Here is an 18,332-nt window from a genome sequence, read left to right as displayed (position 1 = left end):
GGACAAACAAAACAAACAAGGACAGGCTTTAAAAGGACAGAAGGGATACTTGCATGTGAATGTCACTTTTAGCCTGATATTTACAGCGTTTCAAGAGTAAAAACATGATAAGTTTGACTTGGTGTTTGCTTAGTGTTTGTTTTATCCGACTAAATGTTAAGAGACAAAAGTGAGGAAAGACGAGACGCTTGGAAAGGCAGCACATGAGCAATAAGGGACCTTTCAGGGTCTTATGGGGACGAATGCGTCCCGTGAGGGCGAATACTCTGAGGTCCTCGAGGTTCGTTAAGCAGAGGGGGAAGCAGGAACGTTCACAGTAACGTCTGAAGGAAGGCTCACGTTCAGAAGAATAAACTACTTTATGTGATTATTTTCTGTGATGTTTGTTATGCAGGGTTGAAGTACTTGTAGTCTTTAGATTGAGATTTAAATAAAATCACGAAAGCAGAAGAGAACTTTTACTTTTACAAACCGCTTTCCCAAGAGACGTTATATTCTGATATATTTTGAATCTTCAGCTGGGGATTGAATTTTGTTACACAAATAAGACAGTTCCAGTGTAAATTGAGACACAAGAAGTATAAAGTGGTGAATTAAAAAACAACTAGTAATTAGTAAATTGAAGTGGTTGACAATCAATAATTTCCCGGGGGAGGACACTAGATTAGTTTCTATCCCTCTCAGTACTGAAACAAAACCCGCACTCTTGAGGCCTGAAAATGTAAAACCCAGAGATGCAAAACGAACCCAATGAACCCCAGCTGCTGCTAAATATGTAGTGCTAAAAAGCAAATTTCTGATTTGTTTGGTCCTTTGGCTAAAGTAATAAACCACTTCTGCCCCCCCAACATCACTGACACTGTGAGAGTTCAGAATCACATACTAATATCTAATCATCTCCACGCCGGAACATCAACACACCTCGATACGACGCGTTAAACTGTAGGCTTTTGTCGTGATGTTTGTATCGGTCGTGGGCTCTGAAATATGCTCCCTTTGCCAACGGTGACCTCAAAGCACCGTAAATCAACTGCTCGCTTTGAAACCCGAGAAACAAATGCAAGCGTGAGGAGACGAAGGAAGAGAGCGAGGGAGGCAGGAGGAAGAGAGGATTTAACAGATAAAAGCGGAGAGATGAGCGGGATGATTTGTTGGAGGGACCTCTGCCAAGTCAGGTGTAACTACCTGGCGTCGTATCTCTGCACCTCAGACACCTAATCTATCTGACCCTGATTGCCTCCCCTCATGCTGTTACGCTGTCTCCTCCGCTGGCATCCATCCCTCGCCGATCTGCAGGAAGTTCACCGCGTAGCTGTTATTGTGTGCGAGAGTCAGAACTCCTTCTTTTTCCTTGCGGATTCCAGTCGGGCCATCACATTATCTGTCGTGGGTTGATAAAACCCTGATCTCTTTTGCCAACAGAGTTGTTTCAAACTCTCCTGGATAAAATTCTTTTTTTTTTTTTTTTTTTTTTTTTTTTTTCACATTTTGCTAAAAACAAAATATGTCTTTAAAAGTTCACACTTGGAAACGAAAACATCGGACGGAGCTGAAATCTTTGCCCTTCAGAGAAGTTTATACCCTTTCCCTTTTAATTCTCCATCGTGCAGTAATTCCATCCCTACATTTCATCATATCTCACCAATGTGTCGCCAATCCTGCGTCCTGACATCACACATATCGTGTTCCCAGCACCACATTGCTCCCTTCTCTCGTGTGTTTCCACCCATCCTGAGTTGCTGCCCCTCTGTTGAACTTCCCCACACTTTCTCGGCTTTGGAGCCCCTCTGCCACTGTCGATCAGCTGGTTTCGGCTCATGTGACTACCCCTGCGGCGTCTCGCTCTCCATGGTTAAGGCCGCCGGACTCAAGAAGCCACGGGGATCCGAATGAAGCACGCATCCCAATAAACAGCCACAAGAATAGTTCTCAAGTGCAGGAGGGACGGCTGTGGCCTTGTGTGATCTAAGGGAAAGACGCCTCTGGGAATGCACTTGGTTAGCCCCTAGTTGACCCATTTTCTTTCATTGTTTCTCACGCCAGCTATTGCTTGTTAACTCGTTTTGTCTGACGAACCAGTGGGCTCTTTAAAATGAGCCTTTTACACAATAATTAGACCTTGTGCACCACAGCTGATGCTGACAGATGAAGGGTGCCAGGGTGGCAGTTCACTGGCGCTTCTCCATTGCTGAGCGCGTGCAGAAATGAGAACCCAGTTTTTTAATTACCAGTAACACTGTCAGAGGCTAGCATCTCTGCCCAAACAACCCCCTCCAACGTCTTTCAGGACGGGGCCGAGCAAGGACCAGTTTCACACACTACAATTTAGTCCTCTATACGACAGACGAGAACGCGATGTCCACCTGAAATCTGTTAGTTTGAGTCTGTCTTTAACACCAGACTCGTCTCAAACACGCCTGTGAAACCGACCCCCACTGGTGCATGTGCGAGTCCCGGTACTGCAGAGTAGCGGTTGTTTAGTAGAAGGTTAAAATCGCCGTCACCTTATTGGCTGCAGGCTGGAAGGAGGCTAACATCCTGTCACCCCTCAAACCGCACGTCTGACAACTGGCCCAGTGTAGCATTACCTCATACCAAGGCCATCATCGGGTCCCCGCAGGTATGCACCAGATGCTTGATGGATTACCGACAGATGCAGAGTCAAGCGACTGCTCATGAGGTGAAGAGAGTGTGAAAAGTTAACTGAGCCCTGCTATATCATTAACAAAGAGACTGTAAACACAACCCAAACAGTGTGTTGTGCAGGGGATACACACCCTGCATTCATCCCTCATTCTGAGAGCTTCCTCTGTGACTTGAGAGAGGCCTTGGCCTATTTGGAGCTCAGGCTGTGTCGATGTGAGCTGGAAGACAAAAGGAAATGAATGGAAAGCTGAAGTGGATGACAGCTTAATACGGTATTTAAAGACGCCTTTGTTTACCGAACACCACAGATTCCTCATCCCTAAATTAGAGTTGCATTTAGCAATTGTTGTCTCATGTTGCGACTGCTTTATTCACATAATAACAATTCATTCAAATCATCGGGAAAGTTTACAGCAGTGCCATGAAATCTAATCTTCAGTTTCACACCCCTTTTGTTCCTCTTCCAACCCTAAATCCTTTCCTTTCTCCTCCTTTGTTCATCTATAAATCTTCATCCTCACATGTGGCAGAGAGGAGGAGGGAGGAGGGGGGGAGACACATCACTGGTGGAATCCAAACAAGTCATAATTCTTATCATCATCTCTATAACCCAGTGTTATGTGCAGCCGTCATGTCCCTCACATTCCCTGCACAGGCCTGCGTGTCTAATCCCTCCGTCCTCAGCCGCAACAGGCTTAATGCGCGACCGTTGCAGCGTGCATACGAACCAAATAACACGGGAATGTCAGCACCTTTAAAGGTTTATCAACTTGTCTCAGCGGGAGAAACATTATTAGTGACCTTTCCCTTTGCACAGAGGTCTCAGCAGAGCTCAGTGCTGCTCAGATCCGCATGCAACAGGAAAGAGAAGTAAAGTGTCATATAAATTTTGGATTGTGTGCCGTCTGTAGTCATAAATTCAACAAAGTTTTATGAAAAGATAAGAGAATTGAGTGTCCAATCAAAGGTCCTCAGACCTCAGACAGACAGTCCAGAATTCAAAGACGTAAACCTGCCTGTCACGGGCAAAAAGAAGCAGCAGATAGCAATTTTTTTGGTTGCATCCACAATTCCTTAGTCATTTTTGTTATTTATTAATCCAGTTTGTATTAAAACTATAAATAATGTGGCAGGTTGCTTGGAGGATGATGAAGGAAGCTCTGCAATGAAGAAAAGTCTCAAATGAGTTGGTGTCTGCTGAGCTTTGCTTCTACACCCAAATATTTTCAGAAATACAAATTATGATAGTTTTTCTCTTTTTAGTTTGTCATTTCTTTACATTTTATCACCTTAAACAAATAAATCCTTCATATAAATGGTCTGGGATGACAATTTTGACCTTTTTCTGATGTCATCTCTAATGCACATACATGTTACTTTGCATTATTTGGAAAGCAATTATAATTCGGAAAACCTTTTTAATAAAAACATTTCTGTTGAGATTTTTATTTCAGCAGAGCAGTTTAATCCAGACAGAACAGGACAGACAAGCTGGATGAGAATGTTGTGTCATTATCTACCAAAGCTTAAACACATTCTCATAGAGGAAACCGTTAAAATATTTAAGATATTAAAATATTCCCCCCTTTTTTACTAACTGAAGCTCAGCAGCCAAAAACAAAAAGTAGGTCATCCAAATATGCAAACAGCTCTCCTGCTCATTCGTGGTCAGCGTATTTAAAATGCAGAGCTTTTACAGTATTTGCTGTGCGGCTCTCAGACGCTTTCTGTCGCAGGTGAAAGGCCACAGCGGAGATGAAAAATGACATTTAGCAGCTTTGAGAGATAGTGGATGTGTGTAAAAGCACAACGGAATGAGATAAAAATCCAGGAATAATCTGGTTTCTGGGAAAATCAATCTTCTCTTTTATTCTTTTGGAAGCACATTTTATTTAGGTGTCTTACAACCCTAAGAATATCTAATCAGTAAAAGCTGGATCTGGTGACCTGATTTCTAAACGACGTGTTAGTAAATTAATCAAAGCACACCTGTGTGGTTGTTATTATTTGACATGACGATTCCAGCCCTGCCAGTTACTGGAATATCTGCCCCCTGACATTAATTTTACAGCAGCCATTACTAATCTGCATGACAAGCTACTATTTAATCGTCGCTCTGAATTTAAACCGTCACCCTCTCCTCCCGCAGGGGGTGACGCTCTGTGCAGTACATGATGCAGCTGTAAGTCAGATCATCAACACTGTCAAATTAACCCGGCAAATGATTGAGTGATAGGGAGGGCAGAGGCTTAAGTGTACCCGGAGTCTGCCGACAGCATTGCTCTCCATCCTCATCGTAAAATGTTGAAACTCCATCAGTCACGCTCGGCCTCCGGCACGGACGCCAGCCAAGTGCCAATAATACCATCGATACTCATCCACACATTCAGGTTTATAAATACATCGTTTGAATATTAATCTTCCCTTCGCTCCCCTGCAGCCTGTACTCTCTATTCTGATGAATATTTGACTTAAACAAATCAAAACCTTCAAGTGGTTTGAGTACATCATGGTCACGTGTGATTGCGAGGCATAATGATGGAATGAGTTGCTTTTAGAGAGGGATTAAGGTGCTTTTAAGGGGTTGAGGGATTCCCTGTTGAATAGAGCTGGGAAATACGCGTATCAGCCAGAGCGGATTGGAGTTTTAGTCACTAAAGACATCACTCAGTGGCAGAGCTGCTCTTAAAGGAGGAGAAATCTGATTGGTCGGGTTCAGTCTGAGGAGGAGGAGGAGGAGGAAGCAGATCCCAACTTCATTATTAAATTTTAAATTAAATTCCACAATTAAAATCTACAAATCCGACCATCTTGTGGCTAAACCGTTTGAGCTAGGATTAAAGGGGCATTCCAGCAATTTCCATGAAAATGTTCAGTCTCTAAGCCCGTTGACACGGTTGGGGTTGTTTTGTCAAATGCTGGAAAGCTCCCTCCAGAGAAATCGCAGATATTTTACAACCTTTTCTTTTTACAGGCTGTGTTGTGCTCAGCACTAATCTTGATGTGTAAAAATCACCTGAATGCCCCTTTGAAAATCATAATCCTCAAGCCTTGTTATTTTTTATTTGGCTTCAGTTTATTTTCACATTTAAAAGAAATTTGAAGATGCCTGAGTTGATTCCTCTCTGTCTCTTCCCAAGTTAAACTTTGAGTAAACTTTTCTAAAGAGATGCTTCTTTTCTTGATGCTGTGCGATCGGTTCAGATGCACAGCTGTTCCTGTGCGGCCGAAACAGATCCACGCTTTTTTGTGATATACTTTAATTCTGTTGTCTCTGAGCTGCCATCTGCTGACAAACAGCACCTGAAGGAAATACACGCCTCATGTACAGCAGTAATACCTGCATGTATTTTGAGAGTAATCCTTTGGTTCTTTGGCTCCAGAGGTTAAACTCAAACACTTCAGAGCCTCCAGAGCAGCTCGGACTCCAAGACGTGATTTGATCTGCGTGCTGCCTCAATCTGACACGAATGGTAAGACGAGCTTGTGGTTTCACCTGTGGGTGACACACTTGTCCGATGTGGAGGGGAGCGACTCGGGCGCCGTGTCAAAGAGCACCAGGCTGCATTAACAAACTATGAGCAGCGAGAATACGTTACCACCAGCTGGTGTTGTGCTCAGCCCGCGAGGAGACCGCGTGGGCCCCAGTCTCTAGTTAACATGTCTGCTGTTGCCATAGCTCACGGTTGTAGACACGCTTAAGTGACTTAATGTATTCAGCAGTCCTCCAACATCAAGATCCATCAGAAACAAAACTACTTAAGAGATGCATTTCTCAGCAGCAGCAGCATTAGCTGCATCAGCCCGTTAAAGAGGCAGCTGCTCGGGGTTTAGCATCAAAACGCACATTCAAACAAAAGTATATGAGGAGTTTGTGCCCCTGTTTGGCTTTGTTCGGCGATGAGAGGGAAAGATTTCAAAGATTCAAATGTTTGGGTTGGCCTGACTCCTTTGGCTTAACCGACTGAACAAGCAGGAGACGCACGCAGCAAAGGAAGACGTGGAAATGTCAAGAGAGATTAACGAAGCGCATTCCACAGAGGTTACCCTTCAAAAACAAACCAGGAAGAGAGAGAGAGAGGGGGAGAGAGATAAACTGAAACTGTGCAGAGGACGAGCACGCCGATGTTTGTCATCTATTATAAAGCGCTGCAGATACTCGCAGGTTGTTGGTTCAAGAGAATTTGGTGAAATTATTTCTCTGTCATGACTGGCTCTGTAACCACACCAAACTGTAATCAGACCTTGTAGTACGGTGCATTATAACGTACAGAAAGAGGAAAGAGACTGTGGGCCTCCGCTCAGGCGAAGCTGTGGGATTACGTTACAGAGCTCACACACTCTCGACAGTTGGGCCGGGACAGCCTAATACTGCTGTTTGACACAAGTTCAGATGAAACAAAAACGTCTGTCCTAACGTCTGTCTGTCTGTCTGCATTCATTAAACTCCATACCAGTTAGTGGATGCTGACTTCCTAAGAACCTTTTGGTGTTCGTGGTTTGAGACGAGTCGGCTGCGTCTGCTCTGCCAAATATGAGCTTTAAAAACCATCACATGCCTATTTCACACACAAAAAATCCCTCCTGTGTCTCAGCTTCAGCACTGTTACGTAATCAGTCTATGTCCAGAGCCATATTGTGTGGCATTAAAGCCCTCAAGTTGATATTAGCGTTAAGCTTTAAGCAATAAAAACAGTCTATAATTATGACGCGCTGAGCATCATGTGTGTATTTAAAGGGAGTATTGACACTGACAGAGTCAGCAGGAACTGAGTGAATAAAATCCTCTTTCAACACGCATCTCACATGATATTTGTTAAATATAAACGGATTAAATCTCATCTCTCCCATTGAAGAACCCAATCCTCAGGCTCTTAATGGGAGGCTTCACGCCATCCTTGACCTCTGTTGGCTCGGCTCATTCTTCTTCTCTCCCTCTCCCCCGTTTTCGTTTCCACATCTTCACTCTCCATCTTTCTTAACCCTTTTTTCTTTCCTTCGGAGGAAAATGGAATTAGATTAAAGTAGGACAAAGAAACGCTGGGACAAAAAAGTGCTGAGAGTGGGGATTTGCATTAAGTGAAAAGGAAGAAGGAGTGGAGAACCGCAAGAGACATTATCCATTTAACGGATACCTGGAAGACAGTGAAGCAGACGGCTGTGGAGTGAAATTATCTAGGCCAGAGAGGACCGTCCATGAAGCGTGGATGCTAATGAGAGCGGCGATGGATCCGCTGGGTGTTACCTTCAGCATTAGCGCCGAGGGTCCCGGGGGCCACAGTGGTCCTGGTCTTTACGGTTTGATCACAGTGTTTCCCACAGAGCGGAGCATACAGGCCTGAGATAGAGGAAGAGCAAACAGGAGAGGGAGGACCTCATGAAGCGGGCTGAAGGAGAAACAGGTCACTTATGGATAATTAGAGGAAAAAATACGTTTTTTTAAAAGCTGCATCAGGCAAAAAAGAATAAGAAAAAAAAACCTCCATCTTATCAGGAGCTACAGTAAAGGACCACGTCACACCTTCACTAATTGAGATGCTGTAGATTGCCCGCATAATTAAACGAGTGAACTGAAGAAACTGAAAACTTTCAGCCCTTCCTTTTGGGCCCAGATGATAACTTCTCATCACTTCTGTACATATTGGTTATCAATGGCTGTGGCTCTGAGGCGTTGATCTGTGTCTGTTGATTGGTCGATCCATCGGTTTGGTCCCGACAACCATTTGGTGGACTGACATTTTTGATTTACAGACGTTCATGTTCCCCAGAGGATGACTCCTGCTAACTTTGCTGATCCCCTGACTTTCCCTCTTGCAGTATCAGCACATTCATCAGCACGTGTGGCTCTAAAAATCAAACACCACAAGATGACACAGACATAAGGTCACTTCCTGTGCTTGTTATTTCTGAATATTCAGATCCATTTCTTTTTTTCAAACGCTTACCTCTCATTGCCACTTGGAACTGCCAATATAAAATGTGCCACGAACAGTGTTAATTATTTTCGCCGTGTCTTATTTATTGATGTCATGTTATAATTTGCTTTTTTATTTCTCCGGTCATGTGCAAAAAATGTTGTACCTGGGACATCCAGGAAAGTCTGAGGTATTTGTCAGAAACTCACACCGTCAGCTATTTATAAGGGAAGAAATACTGAGCAGTGAAAAGCTGATAAATGAGATAAGGGACGATGATCCTGATGGCATGAACGAACTCGATGTGTAATCAGAGGAGGTGGCCGTGACACTGGCGAAACATTGTGTGAACAGAATTTAGCAGAAAGTAAGCTGAGGATTTCACCATTTTTCTTCTCCACAGTGAGACAGCAGCAGCTTCAGGGTAAAAAGACCTTATATCTTATGTTTGTTATAGCCAGCCTGTGAAGTTTTGTCACTGTACTTTTTTTAAGTCATGATGTAAAGAAAAAGTTGTCCGCTGGAATATGAATTAGGTTATTTTTTACCACATCTCAGAAATTAGCAAGTCTAATCTCCTCTTTCTCTTCAAGGTATCTCTTCAAGGTGTTATCGTGCGGACAGAATATTTGTTTTATTCATATATTATTAAGTAGAGCTTACACTGTTTGTTTGTTTTTTTTAAATAATGATTTTGGATCAGGATTAGCCGCAGTGACAGGTTTAGTCAGTACTGTCAGAACTGTTTAAAATGTCACACCAAACAAACCAGGCTGAATTCAAGTCAAATCAGAGCTCCTGAGCATCAGTAACGTTCTCTCAAAACAGCCGAAACCCTCATTTGAGATCTCTCATTGAGCTGAAGCTGCTCCACTGACAATAAATGAGTCTCAAACTGGGTATTCATACGATGACAATTGGGACTTTTACATCTAGACAGGCTTTATATAACCGATTTTATTCACCGCCCCGGTTGTCTCTCAGGGTGACGGCTGTTGCTGAAAAACAAACCCTCCTCCTGTTTTCTGCTATGTCATGACGAGCCAGAGATTATCCCGCTCGTAAACACGTCAAGGTAAAACAGACGGAGGACCAGGAGAAATTCAGTGACAGACTTCTCTCTGATTTACAGTACAGGCCTGGGATAGACGCTTGAGCAGGACCCAGAAGAAAGTTTTTACTGCCTGGCGAAGCAAGGATCTCCTCAAGCACCGAAGTGCTGAGAGAGACATTAACAGATTGCTGCCTGGAAAACAGACCTTAACCAAAATAGAAGTGTTGCCCTGCCCCCACCCCACCACCAGTATGCCAAACATAGTGTGCCAGCCTTGTGCACAAGCAGAGTGCCAAGGCCGAACCTTGATATCTTAGACCCACTGTTAAGAAGACTCCTGGGACACTTGCTGTGCGGTGCCGGTTGTGGCTTGTTGTTGGTGGCTTGGAGAGATGATAGCTGTCAAGATGATGTCCTCATTCATCTCTGTGGCCTGACCCTTTAATATGCTTTGCTACCTCAGCAGTACCTCCCTGGCAAAGTAACTCACTGAAGCCTTTTTCAACATTTAAACAGGGGCACTAATGAGGGTGCAGACCTGTGAAATTTCTGAATAGATGGTTGAGATGTGAATTCTGCCAAAGTTGAATTATTACTGTGCCGCTGTGTGCCTTAGCTTGTCTGGAAAACATAAACTTATGCCTAATCTGCCATCTCATTAGACACCCTTGAGCTTCTAAAGTAACCTAGATCTGGGATCCTGAAACTTTGATGTACTTATCCTATCAAAAGCATTTTTGTCTCGAGGCCGCCCCTTTCCGAATTTTTTTCAAGCCCAATTATTCCTCATGATCTCTGAAAAACGAACTTATATTTATCTCAGCCTCCTTGTTTCTGTAAACCATGCCTCATTTGAATCGTGCACTATTCCCCTGTTGAAATCCAGTATTCTCTCCCTCTTTTGCCGCAGGCAAACCCTACAGAAATCAAGAAGGGGTGCATTAAGAAAGGTTGAATGTGGTTTCCCTGTGCGGGTACTTGTGGATGTGCGCTTATGTTATTAAAATGAAACTGTTTATTTAAATGTGTATATTTAGTGCAGTTTTGTATATTTACAAAGGAGTGTTATACAGGAGTGTTTACTGTGCGTTCCCTCAGTGCATTTGTGTGTATATCGCAAAGCGTCCCTAGTGGTGTATAGAAACTGTATTATTAGTTACTGTCTCCCGAGGATTCAGATGGGATTCTCACCTCTGACAGCTGTGACTATCCCAATACTGTGCTGCTGGTGTTGTATCATCTCCCATAATGAGGATGTACAAATTAATTGACATAATTGTTGTCTAATTGCAGAAGCCAAGGGCAACAAGGCTGCAGCAGCCCCTGCTGGTGAGTGTCTTCATGACATGACGCGACGCATCTGAGCCCACAAGCTGAGCTCCAGAAATTCAATTTATTTTTGAGTTGGGCATGCAGTAATCAGCCATAGATGTAACTGTCCATAGATCATTAAACCTCCTCCTCCTCCTCCTCCTCCTCCTCCTACTACTACTCATCCTCATTCACAAAACAATGTGTGTCTTTCCCCTCATTCAGAGAAGCCAGCAGAGGAGGAGGGTAAGACCTGCAGATGAAACAAACACAGAAGCTGCAAACTTCTGTGGGGATGGGACTGAGTGTGGAGACGCATGACACACACACACACACTATATACATGTATATATACACACATACATAATATCCTTTTTTTAGAACTGAGGGCATCTTATTTTAAACACCAGAGATGCTAATTAAATTAGGTGTAAAATAGAAGGTGTTTAATTTATGGGTCACACAGTATGTATAAAAGGTGTTTGTGTGTGTGTGTGTGTGTATTTGACTTTCCTGTTTTAGCTTGGGTTTATTTAAATCTGCAAATGTGTAAAGAACATGTAAATTAATCTTTCACATTTGTCCTTCAGCTACATTTATGAAGTGTCTTGTTAGCAGCGTTAGCCTTCGTCATGTTGACCTTACTCAGTGGCTCCTAGTCAGAAGCTAGTATTTTCAGATACACAACACACCGGTATCTCTGCTCATTACCCACCATCTGAGGGCAATATATATCTGATATTTCCCCTCAGGAGCCGGGCGAGACCAAAAACAGAGCTGAGAGAGAGTGATTATTGGCCTTAGACTCATCAGATGGAGACAATCCAGACTCCTTGCAGCCTTTCAGGTCTAATCTCTGAAAATTAGCAAGTTCTGTCTCATTTGAACTAAACTACAGAGTTCTTTCCAGGAAATTACAGACCCGCAAAGGAAAGTGTTACCACCACGGTCGGCGCAGTGCTTGAGATACGGCAGAGCCGACATGGAAACACTGGCTGGTTTTTCCATGTCATAAGCGCTTTGTGGTTCTGAGGACTTTGGTTGTGAGTTTCTCTCACCGCGGCCACAATAAATCACCGAGATGATTCTGTTTCGTTCGTGTGAGAAAAAAAAGCAGATTCAGGCTGGCAGATTGCTCCTGTCTTTTCAATTCCCCGTGTGCCTGAAAATCCTGACCTTTCAAGTCCAGTACAGTCGAGGGTAATGCATTCAGCTAAATGTGTGAAATAATTGCGCGTGGGTGTAGTAGCCCACAGCAGAGTAGCTACATGATAACATGATGAGCTGCATGTACCGCACGTATGTATGCATGTACAGATCAGGATGAATCATATACTGTGCTGCCATATTGCAAATCTTGTATTTGTCAAGCATACAGAACGTACAGCATGTGTGTTTGCTCTGTGGTAAGAAGTAATGAGCCCCATGAGAGAAACATTTTAATACATTTATGTGGGGAGTCTATTTGTGAATGTCTACAGTTTCACTTCACCTTGTTGGATTAAATGTCAATTCATATTACGGAGCGACTGTAATAGAGGGTATGAACCAGAAAGCTGTACAGTACACGCGTTTCTGAGTGTGTGTGTGTGTGTGTGTGTGTGCAGGGGTAATGATAAGGTAGTGCTGAACTAATGCTGCGACTCTGTTTTGGCCAACCCACAGTAAGATGCCAGTAGAATTTACTGTGACTAACATAACGTCTGTCTCAACCTCACATCGTAAGTCGTATTCCATTGAACATCCACTCAAGGTGTGTTCACGGCCATGTTCAGGAAGTTTACCATGAGACGACAGATGCAGCTCAGTGATTGGTTCTTCAAAGTCTCTGAGACAAACTGTGACTTTCTTGACCTCCAAACATTTTCTTTTAAATTGCCAACCAGCATGTGTGTAATTCATCGCACAAGTCACAACGGGATGAAAAAATTGTTTTTTTTATTGTGTCCCATTCAGTGACAGAACCTGCTGCAGCCGCTGTGTGTATGAGTGTGTGTGTGTGTGAGTGGCTAATCTCTTGAATCTAACACACTGATTATCCTCAATATACGCTAAGCTATATTCGTCTTACTTGTGTGTGTGTGTGTGTGTGTTTATGTACGGCACACACACGAGATGCTTACAGTACATCACGCTGTATCTGCATTACCACCCGTCTGCCTAACCCGTGCTTATCCTTCATTAACAGATGTCCAGCCTTCTGTAGGTAAGCGCCAAAGTTTCTCTGTTAGAAATGTGTGATAGCATCTCTTTCTCTCTCTCTGTGTGTGTGTGTGTGTGTTCCAGCCTGTCTGAAGATATTGTCTTTGTGAATAGGCTTATACACTCTCTTTAATCTGATCTTTGATGAACAGCTTTTTCACACGCACACACACACACACACAGTCATGTCATTCCATCCCACATTTCATAGACTTGCATTCATTTCCTGGAAGCGTAGCCACAAGCTAACCATAACAATGAACATTACTCGCCTGATCTGAACCCTAAACTCAACCTAACCTTAAGGCAACGTTTTGTCCCCGTAAGTAAGGCAGGTCCTCACAATGTGACTGTGAAAACAGATTGTTGTCCCCACAATACAGGAAAATGAATATGCACACACACACACACACACACACCTTCACTGTCACTAATTTCCATGTGCAAACTGTTTCTTGTCACTCAGACAACAATGAGCCCAGGGATGGTAAGGAAAACACACGGTTTCCCAGCCTGCTTGTGCTTCCTGTGTGTGTGCCTGAAGTTCAGTTACTGACTGTGACACACTGAAGCCTGGGACTGCTCTGGTGATGGCCATCGTCGGTGCTGATACGATCAAAGCTTTTCACTCAGCAGATAAAATCATTAGTGCTTATATTTCCACAGTGAAATAGCCGTGATGATTTCTGGACTCTGAGTGTAACAGTAATCACAATGATAACTTTATTTATGCATCAAACAAAAGTGACAAAGTGCCTCACTGCGAATAGATAAAGGAAAGTTTTTTTTGTTTTTTGTTTTTTAAAAAAGGCACAACTCAAGTCACAGCAAATTCATCAGATAAACTGTCAGATGAAACGAGTTGACGGTAAAATAAGTAAATAAAGTGCAGACGTAACAGACAACAGAGAGGTTTATGACAGCGCCTTGCAATAAAAACATGCTTTCAAAGTGATTAAAAGTGTGGTGGTTAGATTGCTTCCACCAAAGCATCCGAGAGGACGTTTGAGAGTGATTCAAAGTGAAGTGAGCTTGACTCTGAACTCAACTGATGAGGTCCGCTTTATGAAAAGTCGTATATCCTGCCTGCACTTATGTCGGGTATACGTCGTGTGTGTGTGTATGCGTGTGTGTGTGTGTGTGTGTGTGTGATATGTATATGCTACAATAAACCACTGCTGTACTGCTGAATAACATCAGTGGTAACACAGGTGCTTGTTTCTTCAAACACTGTGTGTACAGCAGAAGACTGAAGGACTTTGTGTTCTATGTGGTGCTGCTCTGATAATAAATTGATAAAATACTGAATAAGTAATGACTGTAAATTTACACTAACATACATTCTTTGTGTCGTAGTACATCTTATGGCCTGAATAGACTGATATGTTACTACTTTGCTGTAGTTAAATCCAGTGATTTTAACCATAATACGAACAATGTTCAAGTCCGACTGAATGCTGAGCTAACAGACTCTACCAGTGTTGGCTGTCTGGAGATGAACAGCAGTCTTGTGTGTTAATGTCTAACATTTTCACGTCCCCAAGACTCCCCCCCTCAAAAAAGTGGACTTTGGCTCCAATAATTTCACGTGATTTCAGCTCATTTTGTCTGTCAGATTTCCTGTGGCCATTGAAGGCTATTGACTGTAAACATACACTATATGGACAAAAGTACTGGGACACTTCACCATTACACCTTCTTTTCAGGAAAGCTGTGGAAATTACTGGAAAAACATGAGGAAATGCTGGGCCCTAAAAGTAAAACATTACTGAATAATGTTGCAGATTGTTACAAATTGTCTTCATTATCTCAAAATATGAATAGGGTCTGTAGACGGGGTTTCAGTTAATCTGTCCCCATAGACTATTGTACAACATCTGAAACTTCCACGTCCAGAGCCAAGGACAGTGTCTGGAGTTTAATTTTACTGAGCAACCCTCATCCCAAACTCAGCAAGTGTCCAATGTAGTGTAAACACTGAAAAGTGCCCCCTGGGTGCCATTCCAGGATCAGCTTTACCCATTTAGCATTCTAACCGAAACCCTTTAAATCATCCTGAACATCTGAACTTGGATCTGTCCTCAGGGGCACTTTTGATTAAAAGATCAAATTAACTGAGCCCATAAAAGCAGAGAGAGGAGGAGGAGGAGGAGGAAGAGGCGCCAGCGGTGTGGCTCTCTGAATTTATGGAGGCGCCTGACCTCATTTGACACGTGACCCCAGATCCATTCTCTCAGCTCTCGTCCAATGGATGTCCACCCGGGGTCCTACTCACTCTACTTGATTGGTGGTGTCTTTGTCTTTACCTGCTGCTTGTCCATAAACCGTCTTTTCTTGTAACAATGTACCGCACGTCTGACTCAAGACGTGAGAGGAACAGCGTCCTGACTTATTTATTATCAAGTGATTTTTGAACTTGATTGTTGACGACATAACTCATTAACTGGTGTGTGTTTTTGTGAAAAGATAGAAAAAAAACCCCTGAATTTGTTATTCCCAGTCTGAGAGAGAACGACTTGTTTTTCTGGAGTGTGAGAGCACGCTGATTTAATGTGTGACTGTTCCTCACCTGAAGTCAAGATTATCGTCGGGCCAATTAACGCTTGTGTTTAACAGCACAGCACAGATACTGTACAGACTGATGTGTCCCCCGCTCTCTCCTTCTTTTCCCCCCATCTCCGATGCAGAGTTGCCTCCTGATGGTAAGAGAAACGAATACGTCGGTGTCTCTGTAGAGCATATCAACTGACAAGCAAACACCTTACAGAGGTTACATCAATTTACTCGCAAAAGAAACAAGTGAACGGATAAAAGAGCAGCTCGTTTTTTATCGCAGAGATAAGAGCGTACAGCTTCAGCTTACGTTCTGGCAGAAGATTGCAGAGAGTCAACCCTAATGTGATGTCTTCAGAGGTGATCTGAGGCGTTTCTTTATTCCCTGGGGCCAGCCTGTTCCAGAGGGGCTCGTTGGTCGCCTGTCATTTGTCAGAGGTTCCCACACGGTTTACGCAGTGTAACAGCAAAGGCATTACGCAAAAAGCGGCTGAATGGTTGTGCCTCACAGAAAGACTGTTGCTCAGTTTTAGTGCTATATAACCTTAACAAAGGAACAGCTCAGGGTGGGATTTTAGAGTTCTTATCATCAAATTATACTCGATCAGCAAATAGGCAGTTCACCGTAAAAGCGCCACGATTAGGAACACTGCTGATTTGGTGATTTGCTTGGTCGACTTGTCCCCTGTTGTCATCTGCAATTTGCCTCGTTATCTGACTGCTGCCCTGATCATGATTTCACGCTTTAATTTGTCCTCTGTGATTAATCTATTCAACACCCATCACAGAACATGTGCCAGGGGAGGAGCCTCAGATGTCTGAGCTGACCGGCCTGTTCGTGCTGAAGCCGGAGAGCGCCACGGCAACGAAAGGTCAAGAAACAATGATCAGCCATAAAACTCTGAGCTACATCTAAATTGAAAGGAGCGGTCCGCTCACTGCCAAACTCCTATCGGAATACAGACAGTTAATCCATTTTAATCGATTACTGTGTCGTGTTCTTGGCAGGCAAAGATGTCACGTTTGTGGCAAAAGTTGACTCCTCGAACCTGTTGAGGAAGCCAAACATGAAATGGCTGAAGGGGAAGTGGCTGGACCTGGGCAGCAAAGCTGGGAAGCACCTGCAGTTTAAGGAGTCCTATGACAGGAACACCAAGGTAAGCAAGTCCATGACCTTTGTCCCATCATCGTTACAGAGATCAGTCGCCATGCAATCAGCTTGCCTCCAAGGCTGAAATATATAAAAGATGGATTGCAATGAAACGCTGTAGAGACATTCATGGTCCCCAGAGGATGAAGCCTGCAGGCCATGAAATGTGTTGCAGATATTCACAGTCCCTGTCAGATAAATTCTAACAACTTTGATGAAGTCAAACCTTAAATGTTAAAAAGGAGCAGCAAATTACCACGGCCTGTTTTAGGTTGTTGAGGCGGGAATTCGGGTTGTGCGTCACACAGATCCTCTTATTGTGAAAGTTTTGCATCTGATGGAAGCACAACTTGTATTTGAGAAAACACCAAAACAAACCCAGCAGTGGTAACCTGTTGTGTTGTTTTTGCACTGGTTGTGTATCAAACTGCGCTGACACGCTCATGAAAACCAACACAGATTGCTATCATCAGCAACAGATAGATACTGATACTGCATGTCTGTGCACGTAGGTGCGTGTGTGCACGGGTGCTCATTTAACTGTGTGTGTTCCTGACACACACACCCTCCCACTCCCACTCTCTCTCTGTCAGATCTACACTTATGAGATGAGCATCATCAAAGTGGTGGATGGAGACGCAGGTGGCTACCGCTGCGAGGTCACCTCCAAAGACAAGTGCGACAGCTGCACATTCGAAGTCACCGTGCAGGGTAGGTCTGGAGACAGACAATCACATTATTGTCATCTTCCATTCAGCGTATCCACCATTACTATGTAACTGGCTTTGTCAGCCAATAACTCAGTGAGTGCGATACACATTAGGTCCCATCATTTAGCGGCCTAGTGAGGTCATCAGTCCATTATTCCTCGGCGGCTCGAGCCTGCTGTGTAATGAATTAACCTAGCCGAGCTCTCACCAGTCTCCCTCCTTCTGTCTGCTTTCAGCTGTACAAGAGGAGCAGCAGGACAACATCTTGGAGGCGTTTAAGCGATCGTGAGTGTCAGTGTCGGCGAGGGTCTGCTCAACATGTCACCCATCACACTGTCTCCCATATGCTCCTCTGTAGATCGCTGCCTCTGGGCATCTGTCAGTCTCAGCCAGCGTCTCTGCCTGTGTGTCTGTCTATCCCTCAGTTGTAGCCGACTTTGTACGAGTCAGACTGTCAGCCATTTTTCTCTTTCTGTCACGTCTCAATGCGTCTGCCGCCTTGGTGTTTTGCTTCACCTGGGGTCCCTCATGGTTTAGCTTCTTATGTATTTCATCACATGTCTCTGCCTCTAAAGGGACTTTTTCTTTATGGATCTATTTCCCTGCTGTTCTTTTGCTGCCTCTGCTTTTTGGGTGAGGTGTTTTTTTTATATGTATCCTGTGACTGTTTTTAAAAGGGCTTTCTTTTTTATTTCGGCCATTCTCAGTCACATGCATACTGTATATTAGTGCTTGTAAACCAGCAGACACCTTCGCGCTGACACACACTGAGTCTCCGTATTTGGTGATCT

The 18,332-nt window shown here is 43.7% G+C and overlaps 1 protein-coding gene across 6 annotated transcripts in view; it reads left to right on the top strand.

The window, feature by feature from the left end:
• mybpc2a (myosin binding protein Ca) overlaps positions 1-18,332 on the top strand; it is a 41,747-nt gene that overhangs the window by 559 nt on the left and 22,856 nt on the right. The window contains exons 2-10 of one of the 6 annotated variants that reach the window (XM_046415442.1): positions 10,909-10,944; positions 11,152-11,172; positions 13,115-13,132; positions 13,595-13,615; positions 15,816-15,830; positions 16,470-16,553; positions 16,690-16,838; positions 17,425-17,542; positions 17,778-17,826. In XM_046415442.1, the coding sequence (XP_046271398.1) occupies positions 10,909-10,944; positions 11,152-11,172; positions 13,115-13,132; positions 13,595-13,615; positions 15,816-15,830; positions 16,470-16,553; positions 16,690-16,838; positions 17,425-17,542; positions 17,778-17,826 (511 nt within the window). The remainder of the gene's footprint in view (positions 1-10,908; positions 10,945-11,151; positions 11,173-13,114; positions 13,133-13,594; positions 13,616-15,815; positions 15,831-16,469; positions 16,554-16,689; positions 16,839-17,424; positions 17,543-17,777; positions 17,827-18,332) is intronic. The other 5 variants (XM_046415443.1, XM_046415444.1, XM_046415445.1 and 2 more) reach the window with 5 other exon arrangements.

This window comes from Scatophagus argus, chromosome 16, assembly GCF_020382885.2.
Source record: "Scatophagus argus isolate fScaArg1 chromosome 16, fScaArg1.pri, whole genome shotgun sequence".
Lineage (NCBI taxonomy): Eukaryota > Metazoa > Chordata > Actinopteri > Scatophagidae > Scatophagus > Scatophagus argus.
Note: the sequence above shows the minus strand (reverse complement) of the source record. Positions and strands in the feature narration are given on the sequence as shown.